Raw genomic sequence first — 21,823 nt, 5'->3', positions numbered from 1 at the left:
CCTTTAACTAGACCGTACTTGGTAAACTTACTGCCATGCCTCACAAGAATTAGTAAACGACATGAAGAGTCTGTACAAGAAACGCTTGCTGCTGCTGTTCCAAAAATCATGGCTGCCTTTGGTAACTTTGCAAATGACAATGAAATAAAGGTATTGCTAATTTTGTACTTGAAATTAAATTCATATTTTAGTTAATTTAAATGTTAAAAACTCTTGCAAATGTAAACTGAATTGGGTATTATCAAGAAAAATATTGTGTCTCTGTAGAGTTTAAGATTGTTTAACATGCATCAAAAACATGAGATCAGACCGCAAATTATTGCTTGTTAAAATAAATAGAATATTTTTTATCTAGTATACATCATACAAATAATACACAAATATAGTATTTTAAAATTCATTTGGGTGTATAATGAAGGTTATGTATAAATGTGAGAAATATGTAAAAAAAATGAATGAAATAAACTAGTACGTATGGTACAATATTATAGTATTGAAATCATATTTGTTCTTGTTTTATATAGCCCTAAGTAGAAAGTTTTTTTTTTTTTTTTTTTTTTTAATTATTGAGGGGGAGAAAAGATTATATATTATATTTTTGAATCTTCATTCTTTCACACTTCTAAAGTTGAAGGAAATAATGAGCTCATGGAATTTTTTTTACCAGTAGTGTCATTTCATATAAAAAGGTATAGACCTTTCATAGAATAGCAAATCTCTACTCACCATGTATTTTATTTAATTATGAGTAGACTGCACCTCAGGGGAAGATAGATCCAGTTTTCTTTCCTGACTCACTTGTCACCTACCCCTGTAATTAGAACATTAATGGACATGTTTTCAAGAAGATAATTTGCTTTGTATGTTGTACAGGTAGCCCTCAGTTTACGCCGGGGTTAGGTTCCAGAAGGAATGGTTGTAAATCGAAACCGTTGTAAATTGAAACCCAGTTTATAATGTAAGTCAATGGGAAGTGAGGGAGTTAGGTTCCAGGCCCCTCTCAAAATTGACATAAGTAACACCTAATACATTATTTTTAAAGCTTTGAAATGAAGACTTTAAATGCTAAACAGCATTATAAACAGTATCAAATCATCACACAACACAGAATATATAATTAAACTAAGTTAAATTAACAAAAAACATTTCCTAAAACAGTATTATAACCTAATAAAATAATCACACAACACAGGAAATATAATCAAACTAAGTTTAATGAAAAAAACAATTGCTAACAGCACCAAATAAAATAGTTACACAACAGACTGCATCATCATTAAACTAAGTTTAATGAACAAAAACGTTTTTTACTTGCATTTTTCTGCAAATCAGTTCTCTGCATTGTTAGCATGTTAGATAATATTGGGTCTGCACCTATTCTATGCATCTCAATCTGCAGTGATTAATAGGCAGTTAGACACAATCACCTCAAGCTGCTGGACAGGAAGATAATAGCAAAGTGCCTGCTAAATTTTGCTCGATAGATCTGGAATTAGTGCACTTTGCTTTCCAAAGCTTTTCAATAGCAGTCACATGACTGAAAAAAAAGGTTGTTATTCTGAAACGGCGCAAATTGAACTAGCGTAAACCGAGGGCCACCTGTACATACTTTGGTTGTATGCTATTCTCATTTGATCTTTCAGCCATGATGATGATTGGGCTAAAATGTGTAGCAATGTTTATAAGATGAGTTACTATTGGGTTTTATCATAGGTTCGCAGGCCAGTCAGCATGGGGAATACTGTTGTAGTCTGATCAAAACCATAAGTCTGATTATAAAGATCAAAGCAGCATAACCACATAACTAATAAAAGAGCACTACTAAAATGAGCCAAAATAGAACCTGTTTACACTTTGCTCCCCAGTGAAGACTAAGTAAGAATTGGACAGAAACACAAAGTCTGAAACTATTTTTCTTTTTTACACTATATTTTTAATTCTGCCACCTATTCTGAATGGACAGTGATTCTTTGCCTTAGATACTTCACAGATAAATTGAATAAAAACGTTCTTACATTTAAGTTACTAAAGGTATTGTTTGGTATGAATTTGCACCATCTTGAATGCATTTATGAGTGTGCACTATTCCATTGCTGTTTTCCCTGTCAACAAGTCTGTCCTCAGGGTTACTCTTACTATAATAATTGATTTCTTTCATGTAAGTGGCAAGAGTCCATGAGATAGTGACGTATGGGATATACATTCCTACCAGGAGGGGGCAAAGTTTCCCAAATCTCAAATGCCTATAAATACACCTTCCACCTCACTCATACCTCAGTTTTACAAACTTTGCCTCCTGTGGAGGTGGTGAAGCAAGTCGTGCTTGATTTTCTTCTGTGATAGGCGCTTCTAAACATTTTGAAGCCCAAATTCCTCTCAAAGTACAGTGTTTGATTGAGGGATGTGAAGGGAGTATTGCCTGACGACACCATGTTTTCACCTATGAGAAATCTATTCTAAGGCTCTCTGTAATTGGTCGCAGGGATTCATCTGCTGCCTCTCTTTACAGAATGACATTATACTCCTTTACTATTACCTCTGCTGATATGTTTCAGTACTGGTCTGGCTGTCTGCTATATGTGGATGGGTGTCTTCAGGTAAGTATATATAATTTTTTAAGACACTCTAAGCTATGTTTCGCAGTTTATATTATAACGTTTTAATGTATATTGTAGACGGTTTCGGCATGGAAATTATGTTTATGGGAGATTTAAGGTATTTTCTTCTTACCTGGGGTTCCAGTTAGTTATAACTTGGAGTCTGCTTTTAAAACTTTTCTTGGGCTAACTAGACTCGCGATGATGCAAAATGCTACTTTTTATTGCATCATTTTTGGCACAATTTCTTTTGCCACGAAGTCGCGTCTGTCGTGATGTGAGTCGCGTCATTTCTTGCATCACTATTGATGCAATTTTTTTGGGCGCAAAGTCACGCCTGTTGTGACGCGAGTTGCGTCATTTCATTTTGTTAGCTTTGGCACCAAAAGTTTTTTCCTCTGCATTTGCATCATCTTTGTGTCATTCTTGGTGCCAAAATTTGTTATATTAGGTCTCTCCCTCTTTTGCTCTCTGTTCTCATTTGTTTATAGAGGGCTATGATATTTGCTTTTGATTTTACTTTTGTGTAAGAACATTTTTTTCCCATTCCTGAAACTGCTATTTTGAGGAAATTAGATATTTTGTTTTAATGTTATTTTTTTCTTTTTTGTTACATTTTGCAAGATGTCTCAAACAGATTTTGCCTCTGATGTTACTATAGGATCTAATCTGCCTGAACACAATTCTACCAAAGCTAAGTGTGTTATAAATAAGCTGATTTTATTTTTTCAACTCAATTATGTGGCACTTGTTTATTACACGTTGTTAATGTTTCTCAGTTTAATGTACCTAATATTCATGCAAATATGAAAATTTTTATTTCTGCAGCCATAAGAAGGCTATGACTGCAATTTTTGTCTTCAATTAAACATAAAAGGTCTTTCCAAACTTGTCATAGATTTAATGAATTTTGTACTGACCGAAAGTATACTAAAGTATTCTCTACTGATGAGGGTTCCTCTGACTTAAAACTGAGTATTCTGCATCAGAGACAGAAATTGACAAATCTTTATTTCTTTCATGTAATTAGCAAGAGTCCATGATCTAGTGACGTATGGGATATACATTCCTACCAGGAGGGGCAAAGTTTCCCAAACCTCAAAATGCCTATAAATACACCCCTCACCACACCCACAAATCAGTTTTACAAACTTTGCCTCCCGTGGAGGTGGTGAAGTAAGTTTGTGCTAGATTCTTCGTTGATATGCGCTTCGCAGCAGGCTGGAGCCCGGTTTTCCTCTGTGTGCAGTGAATGTCAGAGGGATGTGAAGAGAGTATTGCCTATTTGAATTCAATGATCTCCTTCTACGGGGTCTATTTCATAGGTTCTCTGTTATCGGTCGTAGAGATTCATCTCTTTCCTCCCTTTTCAGATCGACGATATACTCTTATATATACCATTACCTCTACTGATTCTCGTTTCAGTACTGGTTTGGCTTTCTACTACATGTAGATGAGTGTCCTGGGGTAAGTAAGTCTTATTTTTTGGGACACTCTAAGCTATGGTTGGGCACTTTTATATAAAAGTTCTAAATATATGTGTTTAAACATTTATTTGCCTTGATTCAGGATGTTCGATATTCCTTATTTCAGACAGTCCGTTTCATTATTTGGGATAATGCATATGAATAATCAATTTTTCTTACCTTAAAAATTTGACATTTTTTTCCTGTGGGCTCTTAGGCTTGCGGGGGCTGTAAATGCTTAATTTTATTGCGTCATTCTTGGCGCGGACTTTTTTTGGCGCAAAAAATGTCGGCGTCACCGGATGTGGCGTCATTTTTGGCACCAAAAGCATTTAGGCACCAAATAATGTGGGCGTCTTTTTTTGGCGCTAAAAAATGTGAGGGTCATTATTGTCTCCACATTATTTAAGTCTCATTGTTTATTTGCTTCTGGTTGCTAGAAGCTTGTTCATTGGCATTTTTTCCCATTCCTGAAACTGTCATTTAAGGAATTTGATCAATTTTGCTTTATATGTTGTTTTTTCTATTACATATTGCAAGATGTCTCAGATTGACCCTGAATCAGAAGCTACTTCTGGAAAATCGCTGCCTGATGCTGGATCTACCAAAGTTAAGTGTATTTGTTGTAAACTTGTGGTAACTGTTCCTCCCGGCTGTTGTTTGTGATGAATGTCATGACAAACTTTCTAATGCAGATAATATTTCCTTTAGTAATGTTCCATTACCTGTTGCTGTGCCATCAACATCTAATACTGTTAACATAAGAGATTTTGTTTCTAAATCTATTAGGAAGGCTATGTCTGTTATTCCTCCTTCCAGTAAACGTAAAAAGTCTTTTAAAACTTCTCATTTTCCAGATGAATTTTTAAATGAACATCATCATTCTGATTCTGTTTCTGATAATGATTTTTCTGGTTCAGAGGATTCTGTTTCAGAGGTTGATGCTGATAAATCTTCATATTTATTTAAAATGGAATTTATTCGTTCTTTACTTAAAGAAGTCTTAATTGCTTTAGAAATAGAGGAATCTGGTCCTCTTGATACTAAATCTAAACGTTTAAATACGGTTTTTAAACCTCCTGTAGTTATTCCGGAAGTTTTTCCCGTCCCTGATGCTATTTCTGAAGTGATTTCCAGGGAATGGAATAATCTGGGTAATTCTTTTACTCCTTCTAAAAGGTTTAAGAAGTTGTATCCTGTGCCATCTGACAGATTAGAGTTTTGGGACAAAATCCCTAAAGTTGATGGGGCTATCTCTACTCTTGCTAAACGTACTACTATTCCTACGGCAGATAGTACTTCCTTTAAGGATCCTTTAGATAGGAAAATTGAATCCTTTCTAAGAAAAGCTTACTTATGTTCAGGTAATCTTCTTAGGCCTGCTATATCTTTGGCAGATGTTGCTGCAGCTTCAACTTTTTGGTTGGAGGCTTTAGCACAACAAGTAACAGATCATAATACTCATAGCATTGTTAATCTTCTTCAACATGCTAATAACTTTATTTGTGATGCCATCTTTGATATCATTAGGGTTGATGTCAGGTATATGTCTTTAGCTATTTTAGCTAGAAGAGCTTTGTGGCTTAAAACTTGGAATGCTGATATGTCTTTTAAGTCAACTTTGCTTTCCCTTTCTTTCCAAGGGAATAAATTGTTTGGTTCACAGTTGGATTCTATTATTTCAACTGTTACTGGGGGGAAAGGAACTTTTTTACCACAGGATAAAAAATCTAAAGGTAAATATAGGGCTGCTAATCGTTTTCGTTCCTTTCGTCAGAATAAGGAACAAAAACCTGATCCTTCCCCTACAGGAACGGTATCAGTTTGGAAACCATCTCCAGTCTGGAATAAATCCAAGCCTTTTAGAAAGCCAAAGCCAGCTCCCAAGTTCACATGAAGGTGCGGCCCTCATTCCAGCTCAGCTGGTAGGGGGCAGATTACGATTTTTCAAAGAAATTTGGATCAATTCGATTCACAATCTTTGGATTCAGAACATTGTTTCACAGGGGTACAGAATAGGCTTCAAGATAAGGCCTCCTGCAAGAAGATTTTTTCTTTCTCGTGTTCCAATAAATTCAGTGAAGGCTCAAGCGTTTCTGAAATGTGTTTCAGATCTAGAGTTGGCTGGAGTAATTGTACCAGTTCCAGTTCTGGAACAGGGTCTGGGGTTTTACTCAAATCTATTCATTGTACCAAAGAAGGAGGATTCCTTCAGACCAGTTCTGGATTTAAAAATATTGAATCGTTATGTAAGAATACCAACATTCAAAATGGTAACTATAAGGACTATTCTGCCTTTTGTTCAGCAAGGGCATTATATGTCCACAATAGATTTACAAGATGCATATCTGCATATTCCGATTCATCCAGATCACTATCAGTTTCTGAGATTCTCTTTTCTAGACAAGCATTACCAGTTTGTGGCTCTGCCGTTTGGCCTAGCAACAGCTCCAAGGATTTTTACAAAGGTTCTCGGTGCCCTACTATCAGTAATCAGAGAACAGGGTATTGTGGTATTTCCTTATTTGGACAATATCTTGGTACTTGCTCAGTCTTCACATTTAGCAGAATCTCATACGAATCTACTTGTATCGTTTCTTCGAGAACATTGTTGGAGGATCAATTTACCAAAGAGTTCGTTGATTCCTCAGACAAGGGTAACCTTTGTGGGTTTCCAGATAGATTCAGTGTCCATGACTCTGTCGTTAACGGACAAGAGACGTCTGAAATTGGTTTCAGCTTGTCGAAACCTTCAGTCTCAATCATTCCCTTCGGTAGCCTTATGCATGGAAATTCTAGGTCTTATGACTGCTGCATCGGACGCGATCCCCTTTGCTCGTTTTCACATGCGACCTCTCCAGCTCTGTATGCTTAATCAGTGGTGCAGGGATTATACAAAGATATCACAATTAATATCTTTAAAACCGAATGTACGACACTCTCTGACGTGGTGGACAGACCACCATCGTTTAGTTCAGGGGGCTTCTTTTGTTCTTCCGACCTGGACTGTGATCTCAACAGATGCAAGTCTGACAGGTTGGGGAGCGGTATTGGGGTCTCTGACAACGCAGGGGGTTTGGGAATCTCAGGAGGTGAGATTACCAATCAACATTTTGGAATTCCGTGCGATTTTCAGAGCTCTTCAGTCGTGGCCTCTTCTAAAGAGAGAGGCGTTCATTTGTTTTCAGACGGACAATGTCACAACCGTGGCATATGTCAATCATCAAGGAGGGACTCACAGTCCTCTGGCTATGAAAGAAGTATCTCGAATACTTGTATGGGCGGAATCCAGCTCCTGTCTAATTTCTGCGGTTCACATCCCAGGTATAGACAATTGGGAAGCGGATTATCCCAGTCGCCAAACATTACATCCGGGCGAATGGTCTCTTCACCCAGAGGTATTTCTTCAGATTGTTCAAATCTGGGGACTTCCAGAAATAGATCTGATGGCTTCTCATCTGAACAGGAAGCTTCCCAGGTATCTGTCCAGATCCAGGGATCCTCAGGCGGAAGCAGTGGATGCATTGTCACTTCCTTGGAAGTATCATCCTGCCTATATCTTTCCGCCTCTAGTTCTTCTTCCAAGAGTGATTTCCAAGATTCTAAAGGAGCGTTCGTTCTGCTGGTGGCTCCAGCATGGCCTCACAGGTTTTGGTATGCGGATCTTGTTCGGATGGCTACTTGCCAACCGTGGACTCTTCCGTTAAGACCAGACCTTCTATCGCAAGGTCCTTTTTTCCATCAGGATCTCAAATCCTTAAATTTGAAGGTTTGGAGATTGAACGCTTGATTCTCAGTTATAGAGGTTTCTCTGACTCCGTAATTAATACTATGTTACAGGCTCGTAAATCTGTGTCTAGAAGATATATTATCGAGTCTGGAAGACTTACATTTCTTGGTGTTCTTCTCATAATTTGTCTTGGCATTCTTTTAGAATTCCTAGAATTTTACAGTTTCTTCAGGATGGTTTGGATAAAGGTTTGTCTGCAAGTTCCTTGAAAGGACAAATCTCTGCTCTTTCTGTTCTTTTTCACAGAAAGATAGCTAATCTTCCTGATATTCATTGTTTTGTACAGGCTTTGGTTCGTATAAAACCTGTCATTAAGTCAATTTCTCCTCTTTGGAGTTTGAATTTGGTTCTGGGGGCTCTTCAAGCTCCTCCGTTTGAACCTATGCATTCGCTGGATATTAAATTACTTTCTTGGAAAGTTTTGTTTCTTTTGGCCATCTCTTCTGCTAGAAGAGTTTCTGAATTATCTGCTCTTTCTTGTGAGTCTCCTTTTCTTATTTTTCATCAGGATAAGGCGGTTTTGCGAACTTCATTTAAATTTTTACCTAAGGTTGTGAATTCTAACAACATTAGTAGAGAAATTGTGGTTCCTTCATTGTGTCCTAATCCTAAGAAATCTAAGGAAAGATCGTTGCATTCTTTGGATGTAGTTAGAGCTTTGAAGTATTATGTTGAAGCTACTAAAGATTTCCGAAAGACTTCTAGTCTATTTGTTATCTTTTCTGGTTCTAGGAAAGGTCAGAAGGCCTCTACCATTTCTTTGGCGTCTTGGTTAAAGTCTTTGATTCATCATGCTTATGTTGAGTCGGATAGAAATCTGCCTCAAAGGATTACAGCTCATTTGACTAGGTCAGTTTCTACTTCCTGGGCATTTAGGAATGAAGCTTCGGTTGATCAGATTTGCAAAGCAGCAACTTGGTCTTCTTTGCATACTTTTACTAAATTCTACCATTTTGATGTATTTCTTCTTCTGAAGCAGTCTTTGGTAGAAAGGTACTTCAGGCAGCTGTTTTCTGCTTATAATTTCAGTTTTTTCATTATAAGATTTAAACTTTGTTTGGGGTGTGGATTATTTTTCAGCGGAATTGGTTGTCTTTATTTTATCCCTCCCTCTCTAGTGACTCTTGCGTGGAAGATCCACATCTTGGGTATTCATTATCCCATACTTCACTAGCTCATGGACTCTTGCTAATTACATGAAAGAAAACATAATTTATGTAAGAACTTACCTGATAAATTCATTTCTTTCATATTAGCAAGAGTCCATGAGGCCCACCCTTTTTGTGATGGTTATGATTTTTTTGTATAAAGCACAATTATTCCAATTCCTTATTTCTCCAACATAGGTGTGTCCGGTCCACGGCGTCATCCTTACTTGTGGGATATTCTCTTCCCCAACAGGAAATGGCAAAGAGCCCAGCAAAGCTGGTCACATGATCCCTCCTAGGCTCCGCCTACCCCAGTCATTCTCTTTGCCGTTGTACAGGCAACATCTCCACGGAGATGGCTTAGAGTTTTTTAGTGTTTAACTGTAGTTTTTATTATTCAATCAAGAGTTTGTTATTTTGAAATAGTGCTGGTATGTACTATTTACTCAGAAACAGAAAAGAGATGAAGATTTCTGTTTGTATGAGGAAAATGATTTTAGCAACCGTCACTAAAATCCATGGCTGTTCCACACAGGACTGTTGAGAGCAATTAACTTCAGTTGGGGGAACAGTGAGCAGTCTCTTGCTGCTTGAGGTATGACACATTCTAACAAGACGATGTAATGCTGGAAGCTGTCATTTTCCCTCTGGGATCCGGTAAGCCATGTTTATTACGATTGTAAATAAGGGCTTCAAAAAGGGCTTATTAAGACTGTAGACTTTTTTTGGGCTAAATCGTTTGATTATTAACACATATTTAGCCTTGAGGAATCATTTTATCTGGGTATTTTGATATAATAATATCGGCAGGCACTGTTTTAGACACCTTATTCTTTAGGGGCTTTCCCAAAGCATAGGCAGAGCCTCATTTTCGCGCCGGTGTTGCGCACTTGTTTTTGAGAGGCATGGCATGCAGTCGCATGTGAGAGGAGCTCTGATACTTAGAAAAGACTTTCTGAAGGCGTCATTTGGTATCGTATTCCCCTTGGGGCTTGGTTGGGTCTCAGCAAAGCAGATACCAGGGACTGTAAAGGGGTTAAAGTTCAAAACGGCTCCGGTTCCGTTATTTTAAGGGTTAAAGCTTCCAAATTTGGTGTGCAATACTTTTAAGGCTTTAAGACACTGTGGTGAAAATTTGGTAAATTTTGAACAATTCCTTCATGTTTTTTCGCATTTGCAGTAATAAAGTGTGTTCAGTTTAAAATTTAAAGTGACAGTAACGGTTTTATTTTAAAACGTTTTTTGTACTTGTTATCAAGTTTATGCCTATTTAACATGTCTGAACTACCAGATAGACTGTGTTCTGAATGTGGGGAAGCCAGAATTCCTATTCATTTAAATAAATGTGATTTATGTGACAATGACAATGATGCCCAAGATGATTCCTCAAGTGAGGGGAGTAAGCATGGTACTGCATCATTCCCTCCTTCGTCTACACGAGTCTTGCCCACTCAGGAGGCCCCTAGTACATCTAGCGCGCCAATACTCCTTACTATGCAACAATTAACGGCTGTAATGGATAATTCTGTCAAAAACATTTTAGCCAAAATGAACACTTATCAGCGTAAGCGCGACTGCTCTGTTTTAGATACTGAAGAGCATGACGACGCTGATATTAATATTTCTGAAGGGCCCCTAACTCAGTCTGATGGGGCCAGGGAGGTTTTGTCTGAGGGAGAAATTACTGATTCAGGGAACATTTCTCAACAAGCTGAACCTGATGTGATTGCATTTAAATTTAAGTTGGAACATCTCCGCATTCTGCTTAAGGAGGTATTATCCACTCTGGATGATTGTGACAAGTTGGTCATCCCAGAGAAACTATGTAAAATGGACAAGTTCCTAGAGGTGCCGGGGCTCCCAGAAGCTTTTCCTATACCCAAGCGGGTGGCGGACATTGTTAATAAAGAATGGGAAAGGCCCGGTATTCCTTTCGTCCCTCCCCCCATATTTAAAAAATTGTTTCCTATGGTCGACCCCAGAAAGGACTTATGGCAGACAGTCCCCAAGGTCGAGGGAGCGGTTTCCACTTTAAACAAACGCACCACTATACCCATAGAGGATAGTTGTGCTTTCAAAGATCCTATGGATAAAAAATTAGAAGGTTTGCTTAAAAAGATGTTTGTTCAGCAGGGTTACCTTCTACAACCAATTTCATGCATTGTCCCTGTCGCTACAGCCGCATGTTTCTGGTTCGATGAGCTGATAAAGGCGGTCGACAGTGATTCTCCTCCTTATGAGGAGATTATGGACAGAATCAATGCTCTCAAATTGGCTAATTCTTTCACCCTAGACGCCACTTTGCAATTGGCTAGGTTAGCGGCTAAGAATTCTGGGTTTGCTATTGTGGCGCGCAGAGCGCTTTGGTTGAAATCTTGGTCGGCTGATGCGTCTTCCAAGAACAAGCTACTTAACATTCCTTTCAAGGGGAAAACGCTGTTTGGCCCTGACTTGAAAGAGATTATCTCGGATATCACTGGGGGTAAGGGCCACGCCCTTCCTCAGGATCGGCCTTTCAAGGCAAAAAATAAACCTAATTTTCGTCCCTTTCGTAGAAACGGACCAGCCCAAAGTGCTACGTCCTCTAAGCAAGAGGGTAATACTTCTCAAGCCAAGCCAGCTTGGAGACCAATGCAAGGCTGGAACAAGGGAAAGCAGGCCAAGAAACCTGCCACTGCTACAAAGACAGCATGAAATGTTGGCCCCCGATCCGGGACCGGATCTGGTGGGGGGCAGACTCTCTCTCTTTGCTCAGGCTTGGGCAAGAGATGTTCTGGATCCTTGGGCGCTAGAAATAGTCTCCCAAGGTTATCTTCTGGAATTCAAGGGACTTCCCCCAAGGGGGAGGTTCCACAGGTCTCAGTTGTCTTCAGACCACATAAAAAGACAGGCATTCTTACATTGTGTAGAAGACCTGTTAAAAATGGGAGTGATTCATCCCGTTCCATTAAGAGAACAAGGGATGGGGTTCTACTCCAATCTGTTTATAGTTCCCAAAAAAGAGGGAACGTTCAGACCAATCTTAGATCTCAAGATCTTAAACAAGTTTCTCAAGGTTCCATCGTTCAAGATGGAAACCATTCGAACTATTCTTCCTTCCATCCAGGAAGGTCAATTCATGACCACGGTGGATTTAAAGGATGCGTATCTACATATTCCTATCCACAAGGAACATCATCGGTTCCTGAGGTTCGCATTCCTGGACAAACATTACCAGTTCGTGGCGCTTCCTTTCGGATTAGCCACTGCTCCAAGGATTTTCACAAAGGTACTAGGGTCCCTTCTAGCTGTGCTAAGACCAAGGGGCATTGCTGTAGTACCTTACTTGGACGACATTCTGATTCAAGCGTCGTCCCTTCCTCAAGCAAAGGCTCACACGGACATTGTCCTGGCCTTTCTCAGATCTCACGGATGGAAAGTGAACGTGGAAAAGAGTTCTCTATCTCCGTCAACAAGGGTTCCCTTCTTGGGAACAATAATAGACTCCTTAGAAATGAGGATTTTTCTGACAGAGGCCAGAAAAACAAAACTTCTAGACTCTTGTCGGATACTCCATTCCGTTCCTCTTCCTTCCATAGCTCAGTGCATGGAAGTGATCGGGTTGATGGTAGCGGCAATGGACATAGTTCCTTTTGCACGCATTCATCTAAGTCCATTACAACTGTGCATGCTCAGTCAGTGGAATGGGGACTATACAGACTTGTCTCCGAAGATACAAGTAAATCAGAGGACCAGAGACTCACTCCGTTGGTGGCTGTCCCTGGACAACCTGTCACGAGGGATGACATTCCGCAGACCAGAGTGGGTCATTGTCACGACCGACGCCAGTCTGATGGGCTGGGGCGCGGTCTGGGGATCCCTGAAAGCTCAGGGTCTTTGGTCTCGGGAAGAATCTCTTCTACCGATAAATATTCTGGAACTGAGAGCGATATTCAATGCTCTCAAGGCTTGGCCTCAGCTAGCGAGGGCCAAGTTCATACGGTTTCAATCAGACAACTGTTGCGTACATCAACCATCAGGGGGGAACAAGGAGTTCCCTGGCGATGGAAGAAGTGACCAAAATCATTCTATGGGCGGAGTCTCACTCCTGCCACCTGTCTGCTATCCACATCCCAGGAGTGGAAAATTGGGAAGCGGATTTTCTGAGTCGTCAGACATTGCATCCGGGGGAGTGGGAACTCCATCCGGAAATCTTTGCCCAAGTCACTCAGCTGTGGGGCATTCCAGACATGGATCTGATGGCCTCTCGTCAGAACTTCAAAGTTCCTTGCTACGGGTCCAGATCCAGGGATCCCAAGGCGGCTCTAGTGGATGCACTAGTAGCACCTTGGACCTTCAAACTAGCTTATGTGTTCCCGCCGTTTCCTCTCATCCCCAGGCTGGTAGCCAGGATCAATCAGGAGAGGGCGTCGGTGATCTTGATAGCTCCTGCGTGGCCACGCAGGACTTGGTACGCAGATCTGGTGAATATGTCATCGGCTCCTCCTTGGAAGCTACCTTTGAGACGAGACCTTCTTGTTCAGGGTCCGTTCGAACATCCGAATCTGGTTTCACTCCAGCTGACTGCTTGGAGATTGAACGCTTGATCTTATCGAAGCGAGGATTCTCAGATTCTGTTATCGATACTCTTGTTCAGGCCAGAAAGCCTGTAACTAGAAAGATTTACCACAAAATTTGGAAAAAATATATCTGTTGGTGTGAATCTAAAGGATTCCCTTGGGACAAGGTTAAGATTCCTAGGATTCTATCCTTCCTTCAAGAAGGATTGGAAAAAGGATTATCTGCAAGTTCCCTGAAGGGACAGATTTCTGCCTTGTCTGTGTTACTTCACAAAAAGCTGGCCGCTGTGCCAGATGTTCAAGCCTTTGTTCAGGCTCTGGTTAGAATTAAGCCTGTTTACAAACCTTTGACTCCTCCTTGGAGTCTCAATTTAGTTCTTTCAGTTCTTCAGGGGGTTCCGTTTGAACCCTTGCATTCCGTTGATATTAAGTTATTATCTTGGAAAGTTTTGTTTTTAGTTGCAATTTCTTCTGCTAGAAGAGTTTCAGAATTATCTGCTCTGCAGTGTTCTCCTCCTTATCTGGTGTTCCATGCAGATAAGGTGGTTTTACGTACTAAACCTGGTTTTCTTCCAAAAGTTGTTTCTAACAAAAACATTAACCAGGAGATTATCGTACCTTCTCTGTGTCCGAAACCAGTTTCAAAGAAGGAACGTTTGTTGCACAATTTGGATGTTGTTCGCGCTCTAAAATTCTATTTAGATGCTACAAAGGATTTTAGACAAACATCTTCCTTGTTTGTTGTTTATTCCGGTAAAAGGAGAGGTCAAAAAGCAACTTCTACCTCTCTCTCTTTTTGGATTAAAAGCATCATCAGATTGGCTTACGAGACTGCCGGACGGCAGCCTCCCGAAAGAATCACAGCTCATTCCACTAGGGCTGTGGCTTCCACATGGGCCTTCAAGATCGAGGCTTCTGTTGATCAGATATGTAGGGCAGCGACTTGGTCTTCACTGCACACTTTTACCAAATTTTACAAGTTTGATACTTTTGCTTCTTCTGAGGCTATTTTTGGGAGAAAGGTTTTGCAAGCCGTGGTGCCTTCCATTTAGGTGACCTGATTTGCTCCCTCCCTTCATCCGTGTCCTAAAGCTTTGGTATTGGTTCCCACAAGTAAGGATGACGCCGTGGACCGGACACACCTATGTTGGAGAAAACAGAATTTATGTTTACCTGATAAATTACTTTCTCCAACGGTGTGTCCGGTCCACGGCCCGCCCTGGTTTTTTTAATCAGGTCTGATAATTTATTTTCTTTAACTACAGTCACCACGGTACCATATGGTTTCTCCTATGCAAATATTCCTCCTTAACGTCGGTCGAATGACTGGGGTAGGCGGAGCCTAGGAGGGATCATGTGACCAGCTTTGCTGGGCTCTTTGCCATTTCCTGTTGGGGAAGAGAATATCCCACAAGTAAGGATGACGCCGTGGACCGGACACACCGTTGGAGAAAGTAATTTATCAGGTAAACATAAATTCTGTTTTTTTATGCTTTCGCACTTTTTTCTTATCACCCCACTTCTTGGCTATTCGTTAAACTGATTTGTGGGTGTGGTGAGGGGTGTATTTATAGGCATTTTGAGGTTTGGGAAACTTTGCCCCTCCTGGTAGTATTGTATATCCCATACGTCACTAGCTCATGGACTCTTGCTAATATGAAAGAAATGAATTTATCAGGTAAGTTCTTACATAAATTATGTTTTTTCAATTGAACATATTTGTTCTCTTTTAAGGAAGTATTGTTTACTTTAGGTATTAAGGAGTCTAGTCCTCCTAATAGCTAAGCTAATAATTGTTTAAAATTCTGTGTTTAAGACTTCTGAGGTTGCTCCTGAAGTTTTTTTGCCTTTTCCAGATGCTATAAGTAATATGATTGCTTAAAAATGGACTTAATCTGGCACCTTTTTTTTCCTTCTTCTAGGTTTAAGAAGTTGTATATTTTACTGATGGCTAGTTTAGAGTTTTGGGAGTATACTATTATTTTAATGGAAGATAGAAACTCTTTTCAGGATCCTTTAACCCCTTAAGGACCGACGACGTGCAGGGTACGTCCTAAAAAAAAAATATACAGTTAACGCCTGAGGATGTACCCTGTACGTCGTCGGTCTGGAAAGCGGCTGGACGCGATCCTGCTTGCTTCCAGCCGCTCTCCGGTTATTGCAGTGATGCCTCGATATCGAGGCATCCTGCAATACCCTTTTTTAACCATCCGATGCAGAGAGAGCCACTCTGTGGCCTTCTTTGCACAGGACATCGATGGCCGGTATCGTTGGTGTGTGGGAAGCGGGTGGCGGCCATGGATTGGCCTTGTGATGTGTAGAGGGCGGGTTCGTGTGCGGGGATAGCCAGGGGGGTGCACGGACACGCACGGGGAGGGAGCGGGTGGGAACCCCGCTACACTACAGAAAAACTTGTGTTAAAAGTGGGGAAAAGGGGGGGGGGGAATACATTTTATAAAAAATGATCAGTCTGTGGGGGGGTAAGCTACACTACAGAAAAAACGAAAATAAATAAATAAAACCCATTTGTTTTTTGGGTACTGGGGGAGGGTTAGAGAGCTGTTTGTGGGGGGGATCAGGGAGGTTGGGGACTAAGGGGGGGATCCTACACAGCAGCATATGTAAATATGCTAAAAAAAAAAAAAAAAAAACATAGATACCTTTTTATTTTAGTACTGGCAGACTTTCTGTCAGCACTTAAGATGGCGGGGACAATTGTGGGGTGGGGGAGGGAGCTGTTTGGGAGGGATCAGGGGGTGTGATGTGTCAGGTGGGAGGCTGATCTCTACACTAAAGTTAAAATTAACCCTGCAAGCTCCCTACAAACTACCTAATTAACTCCTTCACTGCTAGCCATAATACACGTGTGATGCGCAGCGGCATTTAGCAGCCTTCTAATTACCAACAAGCAATGCCTAAGCCATATATACTCTGAACAAAGGGGATCCTAGAGAAGCATTTAGAACCATTTTGCCATGATTGCGCAAGCTGTTTTTAAATAATTTCAGTGAGAAACCTAAAGTTTGTGAAAAAACAATTTTTATATTTGATCACTTTTGGCTGTGAAATGGTGGCATGAAATATACCAAAATGGGCCTAGATCAATACTTTGGGTTGTCTACTACACTACACTAAAGCTAAAATTAACCCTACAAACTCCCTACAAGCTCCCTAATTAACCCCATCACTGATGGGCATACTACACGTGTGGTGCACAGCGGCATTTAGCGGCCTTCTAATTACCAAAAAGCAAATCCAAAGCCATATATGTCTGCTATTTCTGAAGAAAAGGGATCCCAGAGAAGCATTTGCAACCATTTGTGCCATAATTGCACAAGCTGTTTGTAAATAATTTCAGTGAGAAACCTAAAATTGTGAAAACTTTAATATTTTTTTTTTTTTAATTTGATTGCATTTAGTGGTGAAATGGTGAGATGAAAGATACCAAAATGGGCCTATATCAATACTTGGGTTTGTCTACTACACTAATGTTAAAATTAACCCTAGAAGCTCCCTACATGCTCCCTAATTAACCCCTTCACTGCTGGGCATAATTCACGTGTGGTGCGCAGTGGCATTTAGCGGCCTTCTAATTACCAAAAAGCAAAGCCAAAGCCATATATGTCTGCTATTTATGAACAAAGGGGATCCAAGAGAAGCATTTACAACCATTTATGTCATAATTGCATAAGTTGTTTGTAAATAATTTCAGTGAGAAACCTAAAGTTTGTGAAAAAATTTGTGAAAAAGTGACCATTTTTTTTTTTATTTGATCGCATTTGGCGGTGAAATGGTGGCATGAAATATACCAAAATGGCCCTAGATCAATACTTTGAGATGTCTTCTAAAAAAATATATACAAGTCAAGGGATATTCAGGGATTCCTGAAAGATATCAGTGTTCCAATGTAATTAGGGCTAATTTTGAAAAAAAGTGGTTTGGAAATATCAAAGTGCTACTTGTATTTATTGCCCTATAACTTGCAAAAACAGCAAAGAACATGTAAAAATTGGGTATTTCTAAACTCAGGACAAAATTTAGAAACTTTTTAGCATGGGTGTTTTTTGGTGGTTGTAGATGTGTAACAAATTTTGGGGGTCAAAGTTAGAAAAAGTGTTTTTTTTCCCATTTTTTCCTCATATTTTGTATTTTTTTATAGCAAATTATAAGATATGATGAAAATAATGGTATCTTTTGAAAGTCCATTTAATGGGGAGAAAATGGTGTATAATATGTGTGGGTACAGTAAATGAGTAAGAGGAAAATTACAGCTAAACACAAACACCGCAAAAATGTAAAAATAGCCTTGGTCCCAAAAGGACAGAAAATGGAAAAGTGCTGTGGTCTTTCCTTAAAAGAGCATATTTTCATACTAGTTATATTCTTAGTCCGGTTATTTCTATGGCTGAGGTTGCTTTTGCTTCAACTTTCTAGTTGGACAGTTTTTAGATCCTGAAGTATATAACATTGTTCTTTTATTTCAACATACAATCTTTATTTATTTATGTTGCTATATTTGATGTAATTTAAATTTAATGTCAAATCTATATTTCTTTTACAAAGATATGACGAGTCCACGGATTTCATCCTTACTTGTGGGATATTAACCTCCTGCTAACAGGAAGTGGCAAAGAGCACCACAGCAGAGCCTGTTATATAGCCTCTCCACCCTCAGTCATTCTCTTTGCCTGTGTTATACTAGGAAGACATGGTAAAGTGAGGTGTTAGTTTTAGTTTCTTCAATCAAGAAGTTTTTTATTTAAAATGGTACCGGTGCATACTATTTTCCTCAGGGGGATATGGAAGAATATTTCTGCCCTGAGGTTTGATGATCTTAGCATTTGTAACTAAGATCCACGCTGGTTCCCACAAGACTTCTGAAGGTAACCATGAGACCTCTTCAGTGTGGAGACCGATTTCATGCTAAAAGCAGCATTAAGGTATGTGCAGCCTTTTTTTCTGAGGAGACTTGGTTTATCAGAACTGGCTGGCATTATTTCCCTGTATGGGAATGGGTTAAGCAGTAAAACCTATTTTAATAAGAGGGGTGTTACTGGAGTCCCTATTTTATATTTATCATTAGTTGATATTTGGGCATTATGTGACATGGGAGACAATATAAAAAACAATGTTTTATGTTTTTTATTTTTGGCACTTAAAACTTATTGGTTTTATGCTTGAGGGTTATATTGTGTGTGTATTTTTACTTTAGTGCAAAACTGCATTTCCATGCGGCGGTGTTTGGGCCTACTCTGACTTTTGACCTTAAGGGGCGGAGCCTATTTTGGTGCAATTTCTTCAGGCTTAGCAGCAGCAAACGGTAACTCGGTGGCTCCTGGACTGTGTAGCTGGTCTGAAGGGTTGGAAACTTGAATCGAAGTACCCTGGGGGCAGGTAGGCGCCACAGCAGAGCTGTGGCGAGGTGCAGAGTGTATTTTTATCTATCTTTTGACTACATGTTGATATAAGTACTTCTAAAGCCTTTTTTCTGACCTTGCTTCTGGGTGCAGTAATTTTTGGAGTAACCAACGATATTAAGTTAAATTTGGGAATAATTTAACGTTTTTTGTGCATTTTTGAAAAATTGTTCACTTTTTTCTTTTCTTAAAGGCACAGTACACGTTTTTTCTAATGTTTCTTTTATGCTATAAATAAGTGTTTTAACGACTTTTGTGGTATTACTAGTCTGTTCAACATGTCTGACATTGAGGTTTCTCATTGTTCTATGTGTTTAGAAGCTATTGTGCAACCCCCTCTAACATTGTGTAACTTTCGTACTGAAAGGGCTTTACAATGTAAAAAAGCATATTTTAAATAAACTAAGTGTGTCTAGGGATGATTCTCAGTCTGAAGAGAATCAGGATATGCCATCCAATTATCCCCAAGTGTCACAGCCTTTTATGCCCACACAAGCGACGCCTAGTACTTCTAGTGCATCTAATTCCTTTACTCTGCAGGAGATGGCTGCAGTTATGTCAACTACCCTTACAGGGGTATGATCTAAATTACCAGTGTTGCAGGGTAAACACAGTAGGTCAAGTATTAATGTAAATACTGAATCCTCTGATGCTTTATTAGCTATTTCCGATGTTCCCTCACATTGCTCAGAGTTGGGGATCAGGGAATTACTGTCTGAGGGTGAAATTTCTGATTCAGGGAATGTTTTACCTCAGACAGATTTGTATGCTATGTCATTTAAATTTAAGCTTGAACACCTCCGCCTGTTGCTTAGGGAGGTTTTAGCGATTCTGGATGATTATTAGTAAGGAATGGGATAGGCCAGGTATACCGTTTTCTCCCTCTCCTAATTTTAAGAAAATGTTTCCTATATCAGATACCATTCGGGACTCATGGCAAACGGTAGAGGGAGCTATATCTTCCCTAGCTAAACGTACTACTATACCCATTGAGGATAGTTGTGCTTTCAAGGATCCTATGGATAAGAAATTAGAGGGTCTACTAAAGAAATTATTTGTTAATCAGGGAATTCTTTTACAACCTACGGCTTGCATTGTTCCTGTAACTACTGCAGCAGATTTTTGGTTTGAGGCTCTAGAAGAGTCTCTTAAGGTTGAGACTCCATTAGATGACATTCTAGATAGAATTAAGGCTCTTAAGCTAGCTAATTCTTTTATTACTAATGCCGCTTTTCAAATTGCTAAATTAGCTGCAAAAAATGCAGGATTTGCTATTTTAGCACGTAGAGCATTGCGGCTCAAATCTTGGTCTGCTGATGTGTCATCAAAACATAAGCTTTTAGCTATTCCCTTTAAAGGTAAGACCCTTTTTGGGCCAGAATTGAAGGAGATCATTTCTGATATTACAGGAGGTAAGGGCAATGCCCTACCTCAGGATAGGTCGGTTAAAATAAGGGTTAAACAGAATGATTTTCGTTTCTTTCGGAAATTTAAAGGAGGACCCCCCACTTCTTCTTCTTCCACAAAGCAGCATGAAGGGGTGGCCCCCGATCCGGGACCGGATCTAGTAGGGGGGCAGACTTTCTTTGCTCAGGCTTGGGCAAGAGATGTTCAGGATTCCTGGGCACTAGAAATAGGGACCCACAGTTATCAATTGGAATTCAAGGATTTTCTCCCAAGAGGGAGATTTCATCTTTCAAAATTATCTGCAAACCAGATAAAGAGAGAGGCGTTCTTACGCTGTGTAAAAGACCTTTTTACTATGGGAGTAATCTGTCCTGTTCCAAAATTGGAACAGGGACAGTGGTTTTACTCAAACCTATTTGTGGTCCCCTAAAAAGAGGGAACGTTCAGACCAATTTTGCACCTCAAGTGTCTAAACAAATTTCTAAGAGTTCCATCATTCAAGATGGAGACAATTCGAACGATTTTGCCAATGATCCAGGAGGGTCAATATATGACTACCGTGGATTTAAAAGATGCTTACCTTTATATTCCAATCCACAAAGATCATCATCGGTTTCTAAGGTTTGCCTTCTTGGACAAACATTATCAGTTTGTGGCTCTTCCTTTCGGGTTGGCCACAGCACCCAGAATCTTCACAAAGGTTCTGGGGTCTCTTTTTGGCAGTTCTCAGACCGCAAGGGATAGCGGTGGCGCCTTATCTGGACGATATTCTGATTCAGGCGTCAACATATCATCTGACAAAATCTCACACGGACACAGTGTTGTCTTTTCTGAGAACTCACGGCTGGAAGGTGAACATAGAGAAGAGTTCACTTGTTCCACAGACAAGGGTTCCTTTCTTGGGAACTATGATAGACTCGGTAGCCATGAAAGTATTTCTGACGTTGGTCAGAAAATCAAAGATTTTGAATGCTTGCCGAGCACTTCTGTCCATTCCTCGGCCATCAGTGGCTCAGTGTATGGAGGTAATCGGATTAATGGTAGCAGCAATGGACATCGTTCCGTTTGCTCGCTTTCATCTCAGACCACTGCAACTGTGCATGCTCGGTCAGTGGAATGGGGATTATGCGGATTTATCTCCAAAGATAATTCTGGATCAAGAGACCAGAAACTCTCTTCTTTGGTGGTTGTCGCCAGATCATCTGTCCCAGGGGACTTGTTTCCGCAGACCCTTGTGGGTGATAGTGACAACAGATGCCAGCCTTCTGGGCTGGGGTGCAGTTTGGAGCTCCCTGAAGGCTCAGGGTGTTTGGACTCAGGTGGAGTCTCTACTTCCAATCAATATTCTGGAACTGAGAGCAATATTCAATGCGCTTCAGGCGTGGCCTCAGTTGGCTTCGGCCAAATTCATCAGATTCAAGTTGGACAACATAACGACT

The 21,823-nt window shown here is 40.0% G+C and overlaps 1 protein-coding gene across 1 annotated transcript in view; it reads left to right on the top strand.

The window, feature by feature from the left end:
• The window catches only part of HTT (huntingtin), a gene marked incomplete in the record, with an annotated part of 1,068,170 nt that overhangs the window by 103,110 nt on the left and 943,237 nt on the right, over positions 1 to 21,823 (top strand). The window contains 1 exon segment of the mRNA XM_053704193.1: positions 12 to 150. Within this exon segment, the coding sequence (XP_053560168.1) occupies positions 12 to 150 (139 nt within the window).

Source organism: Bombina bombina, chromosome 2 (assembly GCF_027579735.1).
Source record: "Bombina bombina isolate aBomBom1 chromosome 2, aBomBom1.pri, whole genome shotgun sequence".
NCBI lineage: Eukaryota > Metazoa > Chordata > Amphibia > Anura > Bombinatoridae > Bombina > Bombina bombina.
This window is presented reverse-complemented; position numbering and strand designations above follow the sequence as displayed.